Source organism: Manacus vitellinus, unplaced genomic scaffold (assembly GCF_001715985.3).
Source record: "Manacus vitellinus isolate BGI_N305 unplaced genomic scaffold, ASM171598v3 scaffold_28_pilon, whole genome shotgun sequence".
Classification (NCBI taxonomy): Eukaryota; Metazoa; Chordata; class Aves; order Passeriformes; family Pipridae; genus Manacus; species Manacus vitellinus.
Window position 1 is genome coordinate 10,194,031 of NW_021940122.1, and position 20,144 is coordinate 10,214,174.

At 46.6% G+C, this 20,144-nt stretch overlaps 2 protein-coding genes across 5 annotated transcripts in view; one reads left to right on the forward strand and one right to left on the reverse strand.

Annotated features, from left to right (window-relative positions):
* EPHA1 (EPH receptor A1) overlaps nucleotides 1-1,190 on the forward strand; it is a 34,007-nt gene extending 32,817 nt beyond the window's left edge. Inside the window, exon 18 of the mRNA XM_018074556.2 lies at nucleotides 149-1,190. Coding sequence (XP_017930045.1) covers nucleotides 149-227 — 79 coding nt within the window. The 3' untranslated portion in view covers nucleotides 228-1,190. The remainder of the gene's footprint in view (nucleotides 1-148) is intronic.
* Nucleotides 1,191-4,834: 3,644 nt separating this feature from the next.
* Nucleotides 4,835-17,774, reverse strand: ZYX (zyxin). 4 transcript variants are annotated; one of them, XM_018074572.2, is made up of 10 exons: nucleotides 17,567-17,774; nucleotides 13,554-13,814; nucleotides 9,741-9,940; nucleotides 8,658-8,750; nucleotides 7,856-8,362; nucleotides 7,401-7,542; nucleotides 7,147-7,316; nucleotides 6,811-6,989; nucleotides 6,462-6,582; nucleotides 4,835-6,039 (listed from the first exon to the last, which is right to left on the reverse strand). In XM_018074572.2, the coding sequence occupies exons 1-10, from the start codon at nucleotides 17,736-17,738 to the stop codon at nucleotides 5,929-5,931; spliced, it is 1,956 nt and encodes a 651-aa protein (XP_017930061.1). In that variant the 5' UTR covers nucleotides 17,739-17,774; the 3' UTR covers nucleotides 4,835-5,928. The 4 variants fall into 4 exon arrangements, with proteins under 4 accessions (XP_017930061.1, XP_017930064.1, XP_017930063.1 ...); XM_018074575.1 differs by lacking the exon at nucleotides 17,567-17,774 and adding an exon at nucleotides 17,116-17,218; XM_018074574.1 differs by lacking the exon at nucleotides 17,567-17,774 and adding an exon at nucleotides 16,927-17,053.
* Nucleotides 17,775-20,144: the final 2,370 nt, after the last annotated feature.

The following is a 20,144-nucleotide window of genomic DNA, read 5'->3' on the forward strand; positions in this document are numbered from 1 at the left end:
TCCCTCTAGAGTAAAGATAGGTGTAGTAGGAGGCACTGAGGGAAAGGAAGCTTTCTGAACTAATGCTCGGTAATTGTTACCCACATCCTCATCCCCAAGGAATAAGAACAGCAGTTAATTTTTATCTTTCTTTTCCCATTTCCTCCAGGGATTTGAAACAGATGGGAGTGTCACTTCCAGGCCACCAGAAGAGGATCCTGTGTAGCATCCAAGGATTTAAGGAGTGATCAGTTGTTGTGCTCTTAAGCTTGAAAAATGCCCATTCTTACCAGATATCACTTGGAATCATTCCTATGGCAATTGCTTCCAAATGAGTGACTGGGACAAGCAAAGCAAAACAACCAGAACTGAAAATGAAAAGGCTCATGAGGCAACACCACCTGCTCTCATTTCTGTTCCCCCTTGTTTTAGCTCTACAGCAGCCATGAGTATGTTTCAGAGCACTGGTCTTAGAAACTGTTCTCAGCCCTGTCTTCTACAGTCCATTCTGTGCAGCATTGAGTAGTCCCTGTAGTCCACATACTGGAGTTTCAGACCCTCAGTGTATCACGTGGAATACAAAATGGGCTGGGAGTGGTGAATTATGTTTGAGGATTGGAAATGAGGGTTCAGATTTATAGCCTGGGACATTCAGGGAACAGGCACAAGAATACAGACAGGTAGAGACTGGGCTCATTCACTCCCTGGCATACATTCCTTCTCACTTCAGCAGCCTTCTGTCTTTCTTATTTTACAAGAGGAACAAACTATTCAGCCTTTCAAAAGGCTGCTGGTAAGGGATATATTTTTTAATTCAGCTGTTCTGCCTTGAACACCAACCCGTGGTGTACTTCTTTCTTCAGAGGACAAATTGGGAGTAGCAGCACACCCTGCTGTAACTTGTGTGATAACATCACCTCAGCATGTTGCTGTTTTGCACGTGCACACTCCAGAGGGGAGATTCACATCTCTCTAAACAGCTTAATACCTTTTCGTATACCATGAACAGAAACCCCTTTAGTTATCCATTTTTCTCTGCCCCTTTTTAAAAGAGAGAATAGTCTTGTTTGGCTGGATAGGGTATTTGTAACAGAAAAATGTGTAGGGGGTCTGCCTTATTCCTTCTCTGTGGAGGAAATGTTATTATTTATCAGATCTCAAGACACTTATATCTGTAAATAATATTTTGTAAATAAATCTGTGGCAGAGCAGGCTGTGTTGGTGTTCTTTGGCTTATTTCAAATATTATTGGGACCTTTAGCATACATATTATTAGTTCCAGCAGGGTCCTTACATCCATGATTAGCTGTTTCAGCTGATGGTCTTTATCCATTTAAGTGCAGACTTGATGTGGAAGTACAGTTGCATTAGGATTAAAGGATACCTATGCACCTGGTCACTTCAGATTTTTTCTTTCAACCTAGTTACAGACATACACATCTAATATACATCTTTTTACAGCTGTTACTATTCCTAAATCATAAGAAAGATTAGCAGCTACTGCTGTTGTTTGATGAAATACATGAGTAGTACTTCCTTCTGCAGAATAGACTGTCCAGGGATAAAAAAAAATTCTCACTGATGTTCCTGAGACTTTCTTCTATCTGGGAAGAGTAGCTACCTCAAGATCTATTTTTCAAGTCTAGGTTGGTGAAGGCGAGTGCTGCACATTCAGTAATCAGTTACTTGCTAGAGATAACTATCAACATTTCCATAATTTTATAATGCTCCAAGTTCTTATGGCTGTAAGTTAACACTCCTGCTCCTGGGAAAGACTTGCTTAACCACAGATAGACAGAAGGGTTAAGAAGCAAAGAGCAAAGGAACTGCAACCTAAAGCAAGAAGGTTCAACATGAGAAGCAGCAGAATATACACAAGGTACCACGGAATACACATACTACAGCTATTTGAGTCACTGTAACTAGAGCTGACAAACCAAGCTCTTACTGTGAATCATTAGTATATCAGTAAATTCAGCCTTAGTAATTGATGTCTTTAATATGAAATACAGATAATAAGTTGCTACCTGGCAGACACCCAGGCTAACACATAAGCCCTGATAAGGCTGACACAAGATTACAAGCTTATGTCATGCATGTGTAAACTTTGGCCTGTCATTGCAGGTGATAGAAAGGTGGGAGGTTGATACATCACATAGCCGTGCTATCTGGGCCCTTATTCAGAGGGACCTTAATAGAGGGGAAAAATGGTAAGAGAGGAGATTCAGGAAGCTGAACAAAGGGAAATAACAGAGCCTTGCAACGGGGGAAGAATAGCCCCATGCACCAGTACAAGCTGGAGACTGGCTGGAAGCAGCTTTGCAGGAAAGGACTTGCAGGTCACAGTAAACAGCAGGTTGTGCCTGAACCCTTGTAGCAAAGGAATACAATAGTATCTGGACTACATTAGCAAATGCATCACCAGTAACTGGAAGGAGCCAATTCTTCCTCTTCATTCAAGCATCAATCAGACACCTGGAGTGTTATGTCCAGTTCTGGGCTCCTCAGCACAAAGAAGGACAAAGACTTACTGGAGCAAGTGTAGTAAAAGGCCACTATGATTTTGAAGGGATTAGATAATCAGACATACAGGGAGAGAGCTGGTACTGTTCAGACTCGAGAGGCGAAGGATTGAGTGGTTCATCATCGTGTATAAATACCTGATGAGAGGGAATGAAAAAGAAGCCAGACATACCTCAGTGGTATCCACTGAAAGGAGCAGCAGAATGCAGTAAATTCCATTTGAAGGTAAGAAAAAGGTACTGAAAGTAGTTAGCACTAGAACAGGTTACCCAGGGAGGTTGTGTTCTCATCCTCAGAAGTATTAAAATATGGAGGGGTACATTCCTGAGCAACCTGCTCTAGTTGACCCTGCTCTAAGCAAGGAGGTCCCTTCCAACTTCAACTGTTAGAACCTGCTGAATCAGCTGGCCTGATAGAGAAGAGGCTGTTCAGTTCCATGTCCTCAGGTTACAGCCACTAGCAAGCCTGAGCATGTATTCCCAATAGGTACTCATGCACACAAAATACACAAGCATATAATATGTACATGTACATAAAAGCACACACAGTGCACATGACTGGCCTGAGGCAGAGAGCACAGCAGTCATGCAAGCACAGCACAAACAGCCTGATCCTATTCCCTTCTCTGGCTGATCAGGATGAACCTGTTAGAGGGAAATACATACATATGTACTATGAAACCCTCTAGCGTCCAAGACTAGGTATTCAGTAGCTGGCTCCATGACCTGGAGCTTGGGCTAGTCTCCTCTGTTGCTGGCACCAGGACAAGCAAATTCTCAAGGCCTGCAGCCCTGCTCAGTGGTGGGCACTCAGACATGCACACACACACACACACACACACTCCCTGGAGCCCTCCAGTAGTTAGCCTTAGACATTGGCTCTACCCAGCAGCTGGCCCCAGGATTCCTTGGTCTCCCAGTCACCTCACACACAAATGCAAACTGTTCTCTTGTAGCTGCTCCAGTAGCTGAGTTTCAGACCCAAGAGTAGCTGGCTTGGATCTCCTGGAAGCTCTAGCAGTTGACTCTCAGACACATCTTTACAGCTTCTAGCTAGACTCACAGCTATGCCATGTCATGGCTCTCGAGTCTCTTACCCTACTCACCAGCTACTCTGACTTGATTTTGCTAGTGGTAACACAAGGGTATACACATCCACTCAATATGCATGGACTCAGGTATTTCCAGCTGCTGGTGCTTAGATCCACATGCATGGAATAGAGTCCATTCACAGGAAAAAAAATGTTATTGCAAAAGGCAGGACAAACTGCACTGATGACACATAGGGCATGGCCAGACAAGCATGCTCTGTACATGCAGACACCACCTTCTTTGCCCTTTTCCCCTCAGTTTTCCCATGGTGCTTCCTGTCCTTGATCACTCCTTTTTCCTGCATTTGATCCCACCCCTAGACATCCTATAACAAAGTGTTGTACAGTCATAAAATGCTCTTTCCCTGTACCCCATGCCCCTCAGAAGGATTAATCTCCCCTTAATCCATAAGGTGATCCAGAGTGTCCTTCCCATTGACTCCACTGGACAGGTTTCCTACCCAGACACCAGAGCTATGATCCTCTGATAGCTCTAGGTTAGAGCGCTTCTCCATCCCATCACAGTTTCTCTCCTTCACACTCCTTGGTGGTTGTAGGCATGAGCTTTTATAAATAAATTTTATATATAATTTTTATATAATTTTATATAGTCTAGAAACAACCTCTCAAAACGTCTACAAACCACCAAGAAGTCAGGTAAGAGGGAAAAAAAAAAAATCAAAGGTACAATTTGTTTATTCTTTGCTCATGCTATAGAAAACCTCAAAGCATTTACTGGATCAATTTGCAAGAAGTCATCAAAGATTTTCCAAAAACTGGCAAGAGATTAAGAGTAGGTTTCACATCTTTGAAGTGTAGAAACATTGGTGCTTACCACAAAGGAGTTTCACCTGCAGTGACCATTACACTACCATGCTTAAAACCATAAACATCAAGTACAAACACTTTCAGAGTAGCAATAGTTAGGGCAAAGCAAGCTAATTGACCACTTTTATTACAGTCCACTTGCAACAGACTGGAATATTCATCTCCCAGTGACACATCAAGCAGACTACAATCTTGCTGTACTGAAACGAGTCTTCCACTGCTTTAAATGAGAGCTACTCTTCAGGTACAGAAAAATTGGAAACTAAACACTCTGGAAAGGAGACCAAGACACAGAGAGAAAAACACCACGTTCAGACTCCTCATCTCTGGAGGCAAGGTGGAAGAGCAGCTATACATTCTCCACTGCCAAAGACAGCAATTTTCATGGGCAGTTGAACAAACACAGCAGACAGGTTAATGGAAAAAACCACACATTTTATTGAATGCAAACAGTGGTTGGACAGTGTTGTTATTCAAAAGGTTTGTTCAGTTTGAGAGTTTCTAGTCTAGAAATGGGGCTCGGTGCAGTAACACCTAGAGCCAGACAGTACATTGCAATTACACTGCAGTTTTCACTGACAGCAGTGACAGGATCCCTACTGGAATGGGGAAACGTTCCTCAGTCTGCTGAATCCTCATCCGTGCACAGAGACGTCTCCTCTCCGTGTGCTGCCCATCCTTATGACAGTCTTTACTTGTAAACATGCATTCTTTGGACTGCTTTGCTACTCTGGTGCCCAGCCTGGCTGTCCAGAAACCACACTGGGAAATGATTCATTTTGGGAAGGGAAAAGGATTTTTTAAAAACAAAACAAAAAAATGTTTCCAAACTCAGGAACAGAGTAGTAATTCAAATATTGCCAGTTTAATCTGGCTAAGGAAAACAGAAAGGCGACAAGACAGTTAATCAGTAAAATCCATTAAAAACAGGAAAGCTATAGCAGGTTAGCTTTTTCCAGCAACAGTAACAGATCCTTAATGTTCTGCCTCCACACACTAACCTAGGAGTCAGGGAGGGAGCAGGGGAAGACATCCTGACAATGACGTGCCACAAGACAGAAATAAAATTGAAGACAGAAGTGGTGCTGAGATGTAGACTTCCACCTTCTAAACTCCCATCATTATTCTTGGCTCCATGGAACTGCAGAATGCTCAGCCCTTCCCAGCACCTGCCACCAGGTCGTTCTTGCTACTTCCACCAGGCGGTGGTGGAGGTCTGGTCTTTCTCCTCCAGAATCTTGAGGGAACAGCGACTGTGCACTCACCTTGATCATAGACCCCAGCCTGGAATATACTGGGGCCAGGAAACAGTAACAGAAGTGGTCCTTTCTTGGTGGGTGTGCAGAGTGAAGTCTAGGAGCGGTGAATCCTACATGAGTAAAGAACTGTGCTGGCATAGTCTCCATTGGTAGCAATCTGCCTTGTCAGGCAGAAGGGTAGGACAATGGCAGGGAGGGGAAGAGTAATGAGTGCAGGGGGGTCTCAAGGATATGCCCACTCCAAGCTCCTCAGCGTGCCATTTTTGCACGAACGGTGTGACACTTGATACACAGCACATGCCCATCCAGTGGAAAGCACCCATTCTCATCTGCTTCAATGGACAAGGGCTTCCCACAGTCCTGAACAGGGAAAGAAGAGGGAGGGAACTCAACAACAGCCCATGGCAAGGTGATTGCCTTCAAGGACGTAAGAAATGCCCCACTGTATCAGGATAATGGCTCACAGCCTACTGCTCTTTCTCTGATGATGCAAATGGGAGATGCTATTTTGAGGGGAAAGTGAGCCACTTCTGTGATCCCAGCATGTTCCCCTGGTATACACAACTGCTGCATTAGGGGTGTTGGAGAATACAGCCACCCTGTATAGTCCTTGTTCATGGACCCATGGTCTGCAAATGTCTAATTTTCTCCTGAACCTGCTTCAAAAATGCTCCAGATTCATTCAAAACAACTTTAGTATTTTGTCAGGATAGATAACAAAAGGTACGCAGTTGCTGGTGATGGGCATGGGACAGATGGGAGGAGTTGGCCACCAGGCTTACCTCACACTTGTAACATTTCATGTGGAAATTCTTCTCCAATGCCACCACACGCACTGTCTCATCCTTCCCAGGCTCTGGCATGATAGGCTCACTACAGACTGAGCAGCGTGGAGCATACTTTCTGCAACACACAAAAACATGGAGGAGACCGTGACCACTGTGGTGACATTCAAGGCAGGTTTCTCACTGCTGTTCAATAGTATTAGCCACAAGGGAATAATAAATCACAAAGAAGTTTAGGTGGGAAGAGACCTTAACTGCTACAGGGCGCATTGCTGACAGTTTTAACTTCACATCCAACAGATGACATGGGCAACCCAACCCCCACATGCATGTGCTCTCTCCATACCTATGGTAGTCATCCACACAGTGAGGCTGATTGGACTGGTCCACAATAAAAGAGGTCCCCTCAAGAGGGGTATGGCACATCACGCAGGTGAAGCACTGGGGATGATATGAGTTACCAGTAGCCTTCAGCATCCGATCTGTTATGGTCTGTTTGCAGACACTGCACTTTTCCAAGGTCCCCTGAGCCCAAAGAAAACAAGTAAGACACATTAATCCAATCCACCACCTGTGCAAGGCTATGCCACAGAGAGCCACGACAGAAGGAGGAAGGGAAAGCAAGAGAGAGCAACCACAGCAAGCTCAGCACTCTCCAGTGGCTTTTATTCCAGTGACTCACAGCATAGCAGTCCTCACAGAAGGGCTTCTCATCCACATTGTAGAACTGCTGCCCCTGCAGTTGCTTCTCACATTTGAAGCAGGTGAAGCATTCCACATGAAAGAGGTTGTCCAGGGCCCTCACGGCTGGTTGAGTTCGTGATAGGGGCTTCCGGCAGAAGCCGCAGAGCTCTGTCAATGGAAGAAGAAAGGGATTAGGAGAGATAAAAACTCACCACAGTCTTAGTCCTACTGCTGTCCACCAAGGGAACACACCAGAAGTAGCAGCCTCTGAGGGGGGCGGATGCTCCATATCCTTCATTAGCTTCTGAGTCAACTTCTCTAGCTCCTCTACCTCCTTCATGGTCAGACAGGAATTCCCTCTAGGTGGATCCGCACTGGAACCTGTGGGTCTATGCTGCAGGAAGAAGAAACATTCAATTCCAAAGGACACACATAGACAGAGTCCTTCCCACCCTGTCCCTAATAGACCTACTTCTCTCACTTTTACTGGTCGTCTCTATCCCTCTTTAGGGAACAATCTGCTATCCACTCTGCTTGCTCCTTTCTACCTTCACATGAAGTCCTATCCCCTCTTCACCACTATCTCTATATTTACATCTCTCTTTCAGATGGGAACAGCCTACCCTAGTCTGTGGCAGAACCTCCCTCATCCTTTGATTTCACTCCCAGTGTGCCTGTCCGAAGACATCCATAGCTTTTTCCCTTACCATGTCCTTTGCAGCAGCAGGTTGTTCTGTTGGACGTGGCTTCACCTGCACTTGGGGTCTTTCCCTCTGCTGGGCATAGGTGAAATTGGGAGGCTGTGGTCGAGAGGAGGGACCTGAAGGCGAAGGGGCTGTGAACTGAGTCTGAAGGGAGGTAGGATATCTTGTAGAGTTTGAGGGAGCCATGGGAACACTGGCATCTGATTTGGACACAGACACAGGAGAGCCAGCAACAGAAGGTGGGGTGAATTTAGGGGTAGGTTGAGCAGGAGGGAGAGAGGGGGGTGGAGGGACTGGTGCTTGGGGTTCCTTGCGTTGCTGTGGGGCTGCCCATGGGGTTGGAGTGGGGTTCAAATCAACTCCAGAGGGCTTGAAAGATGAGCTTCCACTTGGCTTTGGCGTGAACTTGGAAGGAAAGGAATGAGGAGTATCTCTGGGTGCAAATGGCATTTCCTCATGGGCTTTTGGGGCCAATGGTTTCTCCAGAGAACCTGTGGATCCTGGAGTAATCTGTAAAGGGAAGCAGCAGAAGGAAAACAGGCAGTTATCAGCAAGGTGGAAGAGAAAATATGCCACCTATAGCAGTAAGTCTGCAGCTATCCCAGACCCAGAATGCTAGGAGTACCAACTGTTACATATTTAGCAGTCCTGACAAGTTGCAAAATCTATGCTTTCTGGTCCTTCACGAATACTTCCATGCTATAGTTTATCCAGACATTTTAATCTTCAGTAGCACCTTTCTCACTACCGCTGTTCAGCAAACTAGTCATCTCTTCTTCCACCTGCAACATTCTGGAGAGCTCACCCGGGATTTGAAGGGGTCATTCTTCTCCATGTCATCCAACATTACAGACAGTGAGTCAATCTCAAGATCAATGCTGCTCATCTTGCCACGTACCTATACCGCCATCCATGAGGAAAAAGGGAGCAGAGCATGTTACAGGAACAGCCAGAGAAATGAGTGCATCCCCTTACAATAGCAGATTTTGATACTTTGGACTGTGGTACAGATTTGCTCCTTGCTTTGAGTGGATAACAAGTTGGTGAAGATGAACAGGATACAGTCCCCAAGGTCTACAAAGAGTGGGAAAATGCACAGGCCAAAGAAGTTCTCAGACAGATTCAGGTGGAAAAAGACATCTGGAGGTCTATAGTTCAACACACTGCTCACAGCACAGCTAACTCCCAAGATACACCAAGTTGCTCAGGGCCCTGTCCAGATGATTCCTGAACATTCCCAGGGATGCAGGTTCCCCAGTCTTTCTGGGCATCTGTGCCAGCGTTGAGCCACCCTTGGAGCGGAACAGGGTTTTCTTCTGTCCAAGAGGAATTGCTCTTGCCATAACTTCTGTCCATTGTCTCTTGCTGTGCCCCAGTAAGAAGAATCTTGTCTTCTCTCCAGCCCTCCTTTAGATATTGCAGACTGCAGTTAGATCCCTCCCTTGGCCGCTTCTTCTACTCCAACCCCCAATGACTGCTACGACCTTCTACTGGATTGCATCTCCTTCAGTATTCCACTGGAGTTATATCAAAGAGACCCAACGGATGCAGTCCTCCAAGATGCAGCCTCACTAGCACAGAAGGGAGGAATAATCACAGTCCTTGCCCTTTTCTCACAAGTGCAGCCCAGAGTGCAGTTGGCCTTTATTGCCACAAGGACGCATTGCTGGCTCACATTCAACTCACTGTCCACCGAGAACCCTAGGTCCTTCATCTGCAGAGCTGCAGCCCAGACAGCTGACCCTAACCTATGCTGGTCCATGGGGTGGTAGCATTTTCAGCTTTCCCAGATCTCAGGGCTTCCTGCTGCTGAGGTCAGAGAGTAGCAAGAAGCTGTCACAACTGACAGACCATCACAGAAACCATACTTCCTTTGAACCTCACTCACCTGTGGGGCAGGTACCATGCTCACAGGTCCTTCATCAAACATCGGTGGAGGAGGAGGAGGAGGAGAAGGAGGAGAAGGAAAAGCTTCTTCTGGGGCTGGTGGAAAAGGTTCTTCAAAGGGTGGCGGGGGTGGTGGAAACGCACAGTTTGAGGAGAAACTTGTCTCCTCTCCGGGTGGAGGAGGAGGTGGCAGTGGCAAGTCTATGGGGAAGAAAGAATGAGAATAAAAGTTTGGATCACTTCTTACTCCAAACCAGGAGGGTTCTTAAAGGTATTGCAACAAGTAGAGTCACAGTGTCATAGAATGGTTTGTGTTAGAAGGGACCTTAAAGAACATCTATTTCCAACCCCCTTGTCATGGGCAGAGATGCCACTCACTAGATCAGGTTGGTCAGAGCCCCATCCAATGTGGACATCCATAGATGGGGCATCCACAGCTTCTCTGGGCAACCTGTTCCAGTGCTTTATCATCCTCTGAGTAAAGAATTTCTTCTTAATATCTAATCTAATCTAAACCTGCCCTGTTTCAGTTTAAAACCATTTCTCCTTGTTCTGTAACTATCTGCCAGTATAAAAACTTCCTCCTTTTTATAAGGTCTCTTCAGGTACTAGAAGGCTGCAATGTGGTCTACCCAGTCTTCTCTTCTCCATGCTCAACAACTCCAGATCTCTTAGCCTGTCTTCGTCAGAGAGGTGCTCCTGCCCTCTGATTATCTTTGTGGCCCTCCCCAGAATCCACTCTAAGAGGTTCATGTCTTCCTTGGGCTGAGGACCCCAGAGCTGGATGCAGCACTCCAGGTGGAGTCTCACAAGAGTAGACTTGAGGGGCAGAATCACCTCCCTTGACCTGCTGGTCTTCTGATGCAGTCCAGGATGCCACTGGCCCTCTGAGCTGTGAGCACACACTAGTTCTGCTGTACCCAGGGGATCCTAGCACCCACCAAGGACAACTGAACTCCACAGGCTGGTTTCCACCTTGTCCAAAGCTTTTCACAATCATGTAATCTTTCCTCAATAGCTGTTGCTATTAGTCATTGAGAATAGTTATCATGTATTTGGTAAACACATCTCACTATGTCCTTTCCCACTCCTTGTCTCAGTTGCTGGTCCACAGCATATGCTTTTCTTGCCAGTAACTTGCTCAAGTTATTGGATACAGAGCAGCAAAGACAGTGCCAGTGGACAACCCAGGATCCTGAAGAGCTTGTGTTTTTACAGGAAAATTAGCTGGCACCTCACAGCAGGGCAGTAAGCATATAGGAAACAAGTGTGGGGGGAAAAAAAACAAGTTGCAGCAACTGCCCATTATGCATAATAAGAATCTTTGAAACTTCTTTGTTTTTCTGGGGGATGAAAACAGCTTTCTTTTTGGAGGCCAAGATGTCCTCACACCCAGTGCGTATTAGGACGAGAAATTTTCCAGAACCTTTTAAAGCAGGCTGAAAAAGCACCAGAGGACTTCAGTCTCCTAGAAGAAAACCCCATTGTTTCCAATTTGCCAAAGATGTGGAACAGGCAAAACCAGACATTTTCTACTACAACACAGTCAAAGAAATGTGAATCCTCTTCCCTTCACCATGTATGGGTAAAGTTGTCCTCTTATCAACCATGCAGCAAGAACACCAAAGATGAGGAGGTGTAACTTCCACATCCCTTCTTCTGGACACCTACCTCTCTTCCTAGCTATCCCCAACCAGCAGTAGGGTAAAAGGCCAAGGCTTTCATTCCAGCTACTCCAAGTGCAACTTCTAACAGCAGTAATCAAATTGTTTCATCTTCATATCCAGCTGTTGTCAACAGGCTTTATAAGGATTGATCGGTAAGCTAAGGGAGACGATACTGCCCTTTCAGAAAAGGAAAGCCAAAATCTTATTAGCCTGTGGAATGCATAAACTGCCCTGGTATGCAACACCTCTTCCAAGCCTTCTTGTGCCACAGAAATTCTACTGGGGGGAGGGAGTAATACTGTGTTTGTAATTTTTCTTTGAAATTACAGTTTGGGGTGCAGTTTGTACATGCTTACCTTTTGGTTTATTGAAATCAAAGAACATTACAGAAACAAAGCCCTGATCTGTTGTCACATTGTTTCAGATACACTAAAAGCCTGTTTTATTAATTATTTATGGAAAAAAAGAAGCTGCCCATAAAGTTGTTATACCAGTTTTATAGAATAATCAATACTAAATATAACATTCCTACAGCAATACTAATTTAGCCATCCTGTCATTTAAGACAAAGAGACCAATTGCTATGGCTTTATATTATCCTACATTTTGTTTGGGGAGTGTATGAGAAAGGCAGAAAAGGATCAAATCAGATGCATTTCTCTCATGACTGAGTTTTGGTGTTTCATCTGTACTTCAGATGTCTTGCTGGCAGCTCTCAAATGATGATGACATAGCAGTCTGTGACAAATGGTTCTTTAGCTAATCTTTCTGTCTAGTTCATTCACAATACACATTTTAAGGAACAGAGAAGCAGAGCAAACAACACCCAGTGTTCCACTCACACTGTACACTGAAAAATTTAACATCAATCTGTCTAGTACTTCATGTAATGTATTTGTGTCAGTTTGAGACCTTCTGACAGACACATCCCTAATCCACACAACTATAGCAGAAGACCATAAAGCCTAAGATGGGATCTTGGTTTCCACAGATACAAGATTCCAGCCAACAACATACAAGAAATAGATCACCAGAGTTAGCTGGTACAATTCTAGGAGACAAAAGCACTGGCCCTTATGACTTGAGACAGGGAAAAAAATGGCTTAATTTCTCTCCTCTAAGCACAGGAACAGCCTTCCTACCATCAGGTCAGCTGCCTACTAACTTAGCATGCTAACCTAAAAAATATTAGTGTTGCACAGTCTATGCTAAACAGGGAAAGAAATTTAAACCACTATTATCTGAACACATGTGTCCTGACTGAGATGCACCCTTGACTTGGTAGAACCTTGGGGTAACGTGAGCATCAAGCATTAGCAAAGGGTCCTCAAGGAAATTTCTGATGGCCCTATGCTGATTAGTTCCAACTACAGAACCACACAACCGTGCTTCTTAGAGGACACAAAACCAAACAAGCAACAAAACATGACACACAAAAAAACCCCCAACATGCCACCACCACAGGAAATAAAAAAAACACATAAAAAAAGAAAGAAAGAAAAAAGAAAACCACAGTGAATCAAGAAGTCACTCTACACAGGAAAACACACCCAACCCAAACCACTAGGAAAAGTACAAAACTGTACAAGACATACAAACTCTAAGTCTCACTTCCTGTTTATGATCACTGCCATCATTTTTTCAGGCAAATATTTCTCCCTCCTCTTCTCCAGAAGGAAAGATGGCAATTGTAGGGTCCACAAGAAGGATCTCCACAGTCAGAGATAACCAACTTGAGCTGGAACCAATCATGAAGAAGGACAACAGCATGATTCATCACTATCAGGGTCAACTTCTCTGCAACATACTTGCTCTCAGATATGCTGGCCAGAAACTGACTGCAATTACACAACTATGCACCCAGGGAATACTGCGAAAAATCCATTGCGTTCCTCCAGCATTAGTGCAGTGCAGGACTGCCTTCCCACCTCCTTTCCTAATGAAGATACTACGTACTTTGAGAAGCCTTTCTAATCCATTTATCTCATTCTCGACATCTGAGACTGGAATCTGCCAGCCTCTACAGCAAGAATATCCATCATTTATAGCAGTTATGCACCTGTGGTCATGTTTATCGCAGTCACAGATCTCACACCTTGAGAATTTAGAAATGCATATTCACATCTGCCATGCCAACCCTCACCTACCTTCTGCCAGCAGGGACATGGATGCTGATGGAACCTCCCCCACCTTCCCTATCTGAGCACGCTGGGCACCAGGTCCAGGAGGCGGTGGCAGCGATGACTCTGATGCTCCCCCAGACTTGAAGGGGTTCACCTTGGGTTTAGGGGCAACCACGGGTGCAAATTTCTTCTGTGGATTGTAGAAGGAGGGCGTAGAAATGTTGATGCTGACTGTGGACGTCATGCGGGTCCCTGGGGCACCTGGGGAGGCCATCTTCTCAGCACCTGGCAGGAGAGAAGACAGAGGAAACCTACATGAAGTCATCCTTGAGCCAGAGTGAAACTTAATAGAGAGGATGTGAATGTGAAACAGAGGGATACAGGAATTTAAGTCAGGCCAGAGGGTGAGGTGCCTAAGCAGAGGAAAAAGGAGGAACAGAAACTGCAGACAGCTTGAATGAGCCATCATACTTCACCACTTCAACTCAGGATGGCATTAACCACAAAGGGGTTCTGGACACAGAGAAACACAGATCTCTGCTGCACCAGAGCCTCACACGCTGAAGGGGATCATGGTGACCAGGACGGTGATATCCCGCACCCCAATGGGTGCCCCCAGAACTGGAGTCAGCATTTCCTTTCCCCTTTACCCAATAACGCCAGACAGCTCCCCTCGACCTCAGCCTGTGACAGTCCCAGCAACGCTCCCCCAGCCCCCACTCCAAGCCCCGGCACCCCCCACCCTTTACCTCCAGGCCCCTCCATGCCGGCGAGGCAGAACGACGGGGCAGGTTGGGCTCTCCTCGGTGTCACACCCCCAGGCAGAACCCCCGCTCACCCCCTCCCTGCCCACGGCCGGGCTGCCGCGGCTCCGCCGCCCGCTCCGCCCCCGCCAGGAAGCGCTCCCCGGATGCCGCCTCGGCCACCGCCCCGCCCGCCCCTTTGGGCCAGGCGGGGCAGCACCCCGCAGCCGGGCTCCCCTCGCCACCTCCTGGGGCTGTGAACCTCCCCTCTCCCTCGCTCGAGCAGCCGGAGGATACCCGTACCGAGCCGGCTGCTGGGGGAACCCCAGGTCTCCTGAGAAGAGGCACATCTCCAGGATTCCCCCAGGCCAACAACCTCACTCGTGCGAGAAGCCTCCATGGAGCCAGACGCTTTGTTGTAAAGCCTGGCATGGCTATAGCCCTCCTAACACCCCAGCACAATAGGGCTGCCGTCAGCACAGGGGCTCCGTGCCAGCATTTCACGTTGGCATGTCCAAATCAGTGCCCCTCCACACTGCCGGCTTCTCTCACGGACAATAACAGCTGCTGGGACAGACAGCCCTGGTGCCACAAATATCCGCCCACCCCCGATTACCCCTGTCTGCTGATAAGACCGTCGTGCCCCATTCTAAGCGCTCCCACGACTCAGTGCAGTGTGGCACGATATAGTAACCTGTCACAGCTTCTCCAGGTCACAAGCATGTGACAACACAAACACAACGTCCATGCTGCTGCACTTTTTCTTCCCTTTGTGAAGGGCTGATGAGTTTCATATGTTTGGACAAACTCTTCTGGGCTTTTCAAAGGGAGAAAGAGGCTGAAACAGTAAGCACTAGTCAAAAAGCTGTGCTGAGCATCTTCCACTTGATCCAGCATGAGGAAAGGGCCAAGGCTGAAGAGTAATTAGCAAGGTCTGTCCTCAATCCCTCAAACTTGTAGGGGTCAAGCAAACTTGCAAGTCAGAAGGGACTGACCAACTCTCTCCATTCTACAGCTTCCAGCCAAGCTACAGAAGCTATTAAAAAGACCTCCAGCTTTTCTTTAGAGACTTCTGCCTCATTCTCGACTATTTCACTATGGTGTAGTGAGCCACATGGTGGAACAGTAGTCCTACCAGATTTGACAGCATTATGAGCAGAACACTACAGTGACAATGTCACTTCTAACCATGATCCATACTGGAGCTGGTCAACATACTGTCTTGGGACATTGGCTGCTTCACAGAAATCCACTGGCTTTGCTACCAGCAGATGCTATCTCCCTTAACCCAAAGAAGCCCATTTCCCGATATGCTATGTTGCACTTAAGGCCCTTTTCTGCTCAGGGCTGTCTCCATCCAGCAGCTGCCCCTGCTCATCCTTGTTTCTGTTTATCAGTCCACCCCCACACAGACCAAACCGCCTGAGAAAGGCTGGCCTTGCAGAGTCACCCTCCCAACCCTGGGGCGCTGCCAATGCCATCTAAGCCTTTGCAGAAACACACAGCTCATGCAAGTCCTGTGGCGCAGATTGTGAAAGCTATGGAAGAGGGAATGTGATGCCAAGAGACCTAATCTCAAATCCTTCTCATCCTCACATTTTCCCCAAGGGGAGAGATTTTTCTACCTCCTGTAACAGTATTTAAGATGACTCAAGTGGAGCTAAGAAGAAAGATGCCCTCAAAGGACACAGTGTGGATACCTAGTTGCCTCATACACTGTTTCTCTCTGACAGCAAGGAAAAGTAGGAGGACAAAACCAAGTGACATCTCCCAGGAGGTCCCGTAGTGGGTCTGCCACTTCCTATGCATCCAGAGAGCTTTCAGTTATTTGATCCCATGATACCACTTTCAAAAGCTCTGCTCCTTTCGTGCGGTAGTGAAAGCAAGAGGAATTGGAGGAAGCAGAGACCTGAGAGCCATTTTTCACCTCTGTTGGTAAAAGCAGTTTGGCTCCAGCCACGCTGGGAGCCCCTGTAAAAGCCAGCCCAGCATCGTGGTTTCATACACCGCATCTGCACTTCCCCTATTTCCCAACTTCCTCCCAATTGAGGGGAGTCAGAAGGAGAACTACAGAAAAAAGAAGAAAAAAAGAAAAAAAAGAGTATTAAGAATAGATTCAACGGATTTAGGAGTTATGCTTATTTTCATAGAGAAAGTTCTCCGAGCCTGCCCCAAAGCTACAAAGCTTCAAAGAGAGAAAAGTCAGTCAGCTATGCAAGCTGCAAGGTAGAGCCTTAAAGCAACCGGGCTGGGGGAGGGGGATATTCGGAGTTACAAACTTCTCTCACAGATGCTGGGCTTGCCTCCTCCGTCTGCAAGGGAGGAAAAAAAAAAAGAGAGGAAAAACTCCAAAAAGCTATGCAAACATATTTAAAACGTTAGAAAGTTCTACGACTTTGCAAGCACTTGAGTCTTCGCTTTCTCAGAGAGATAGAAAGTCCTAAATTAAGTAAATTTCATACACAAAGCGCCCCAGACTCCTCTCTCAAACACATCTGGAAAAAGGCTCCCGAGGTGTCTCGCTCATCCATGCGCACACAAAAGAGAGCTTGTCCCGAGTAAAGCCCGGCAGCACCCCCTCCCTCTCCCCCGCTCCCGGGGCTGTGCGGGAGCGCTGAGCCGCCTCCATTGCACTGAGAGAGAAGAAAACTCACCTCACACACGCGAACCTTCTATCTGCGGAGGGGCAAACGCCCTCACGACCGTAAATCAGCCCCACCGAGAGCGAAGGTCTCTTGTCCGAGGGCGGGAGCGGCAGGAAACCCGCACACACCTCCACGCCCCGCGCCAGCCCCAGGGCAAAGAACAAAAGCTTTGTCGCTAAGCCAAGCGAAGAGACTCACCTCTGGGGGAGCGGGAAATGCCACCCCCGGGGCTGGGGCTTTCGGGGCTGGCGCTGGGGCTGGGGCCGGGCTCCTCGGCTGCCCCGGCCCGCCCGCCAGGAGAGGCAACAGCACCGAGAGGCGGGGGAGAGGCTGAGCCCCGGCGCTTCCTCCCAACTCGCGAAAAAAGCCTCGCCCAGGCAAAGTTGTTTGACCATAAAAGGCGCGAGGCTGCGCACACAGCTGAGCTCACTCGCTGGGGAATGTGGCAATGAGGTAACGGGGGGACGGGGCTTGCCGGGGCAGTGGCCCCGGGCTGTGCCGGCTGGGGAGGGGGCTGTTCTCTGCCTGCCCGAGAACGCGAGCGAGACATGTCTGTCGGGGTTTCTCACCGGTACCCTCGGCACCGACCCTGGGCTGGGCTCGCTGACTGCCCCCCGCATAGAGCCCTGCTCCTCCCGCTTTCCCTAACCTTGGAGCTGCCCCCAGCCCGTGATTTCACTTCCACTCGCTGAGCTGGATTTTCGGAAGAAATGCGGCGGCTCTGGTGAGTCAGGGTCCCTGCTGGCCTCTTCCTCGCCCAAGCCAGCTGTGAGAGCATCTGACTCACGCTCCCTCATTCTGCCAGAAATTAAAGCAAACATCAGATGACTCCACCGTGCAGAAAAGCGACTTGTTCTCCTTACACTGGCTGCAAGGCAAACGCTATAAGCTGGTTTATATCAAATACTATCCACAGGAATTGCTTTGTTGCATTGCCAGTGCTGCACATCGGTTTTATTTTTATCCCAGTGCTGGCTGTGGTTCCAGCCCTGCTCTAGAACGGGGACAACCTGACCCAGCACAACAGAACATGTAATTTTCAACCCCAGTCTTTGCTGCTTCTTGCTTCAAAGCCTCTCAGGAAGGAGGAGCACCAATAAAGACAGAATTCCTGTGCTGGGAGAAATCATTGTACTTGGACTTTGGAATTTGGTCTTAATATTTGGGTTAATAGCCCTACTGTTGCAAATGCCCTGGAGAATTACTGTATTTGGTAATGCTCAAGGGATTTGTGGCTTTTCTGCTCCTATGACTTACCTATCAACACAGGTATCTTTCAGTACTGGTAGTTTACTTGCAGGTGGGTGAGTAAGCCACAAACCACACCAGTGAGACTCCCAGTCTGCACTATTGCAAAATGCTCACACTAGAGAGCTAGGCAAAGAGATTCATCCAAGGCTTAAATTCAGTGTAAACAAGTCTTTAATTTTACTCATAAGGCTTGTACAAAGAAGTTATATCTTTTTATTTAACCAGATGATACAGTTGGAAAAATTTGGCTCTCTGAGGTTTTTCAGTGTTACATACCATATGAAAATGCCACCCATAACAATGCTGAGCATATCACTCCTCACATAGCTGCAGCCATTGATATATAGCTCTAAACTTAGGCATATATAGCTCTTCTGTGGGTTCTAAATAACCCTGGAGTTACTGCTGCTTTTCTAGGCATGGCATCAACTCTGTTACCTCCTATGATTAATGCACAAGGTAATTATATAGGGTAAGGAAGGTATCTCTGTGCTGGGTCTTCTAAGACTGTCACTTTTCTAGTGCAGTGAGTCCTTTTCCCTCTCGTTCAGGTAAAGATGTCAGTGCACAGCTAAAAACATTTCATTGCGGAATTGCTAACCAAATTCTGGAACATCACAGCACCCTTTACACGATCAGCCTGACGTCAGAGAACTCTGCTGCTGTTCCCTGGGCTAGCCTTGACTCCAGAGGAAACAAAGAATGTCTCAGACTGAGATTAAAAAAGTGCTGAGTGAATACGAAAAAAAGATCTGTGCTCTCATATTTTCTGGTCACATCCCCATAAAACCAGATGCTTGCATGTTTGATTGTCTCACCCGTGTGGTGATGTTAAAAGTTCATGAAGGCAGATAAAGCAAAGTGGGAATAAGAAAAGCAGATTGTCTTAGGCATTTTGTATTAATTCCTCACTATGAAGAAACACATACAAAACAGAGGTGTTTTGCAGGTTGCACATGTGAAAGGTAGACTTCTCAAATCAGAATATATCAGTACACAGGGGGAAGCTAACCTGATTTCATGTTTGCCATATAGTAGACTTAAAGTTTGTGTTTTGTAATCAGAAATGAAGATGACTTCCCTATGTTAGTTCTGACTGCTCCGGGAAGAGAATTAGAATCTCCTTATGCTAGCAACCTTCCTTCATGGAATTATTTGCTTGAAAGAGTAGACATTTTTCCGCTGCAAATGAAAATTAGAGCCCTAAGATGTACACAGTTGTAGTCACTCTCATTAGTTGAAGGAAAATATTAGTCCTGAAGAGGCATTTAGCTGTCTGGGTACAGTGATGGATTAGCAGGTATACTTAGCTTGTGCCAGACCTTGTTATTTCTGGAATTAGCAGCAGCCCTCTGCATAAATCACTTTGTCTGTCCCATACCATGACTAAAAGGGATCTAATATTTGGATTATATTGTGATGCGAATGCTACTATACACAATGGGTGAAGTGACAGCCCACTACAAAGCAGGTGTTGGAGGCATTTTGAAGACAAAGTTCTAGCTGGGTGCTTCTTTGAGGCAAATGACAGGATGCAAGCCCCAGTACTGGCTATCAAATCAAAGCTTAGAAATGCTTAGAGTTCAAGGCACTCACCTCAGAGAGACTAAGTTTTAATGGAGACAGGTATAAAGAATCTTCACTGGTAATTCAGTCATGTAATGCAAAGGGTAAATAAAGAATAATGCCACACAGAAGTGATGTGGCAAATTCATATACTGCACTGGGATGAGGAGTATGCTAGCAGTGATGCCCATAAAATGAAAATAAAAACAGATGTAAGAGAAGAAAAAAATAAGTCCTTGAATACAAAAGGAAGGATTATTTGCCAGAACACTATCATGGAGTTAAACTAGTTGGGCAGAAAATCTGTTCTGATAGCCAGGTAGGGTTCAGGTAGCTGCAGATGGGAATCTTTGTGCTAGATATATGTTTAATGTCAGAAGAAAGCAATCTGGAATCTGGACAGGGTGCTT

Bases quoted from the DNA above. Each gene is read 5' to 3' on its own strand.
- ZYX (XM_018074572.2), bottom strand. From the start codon at position 17,738: ATGTTTGCTTTAATTTCTGGCAGAATGAGGGAGCGTGAGTCAGATGCT. The intron at 13,815-17,566 runs GTTAGGGAAAGC...CTCTCCTGCCAG, and splicing joins GGGCTGGGGGCAGCTCCAAG to GTGCTGAGAAGATGGCCTCC. The intron at 8,751-9,740 runs GTGAGTGAGGTT...ATGGCGGTATAG, and splicing joins GCATGGTACCTGCCCCACAG to GTACGTGGCAAGATGAGCAG.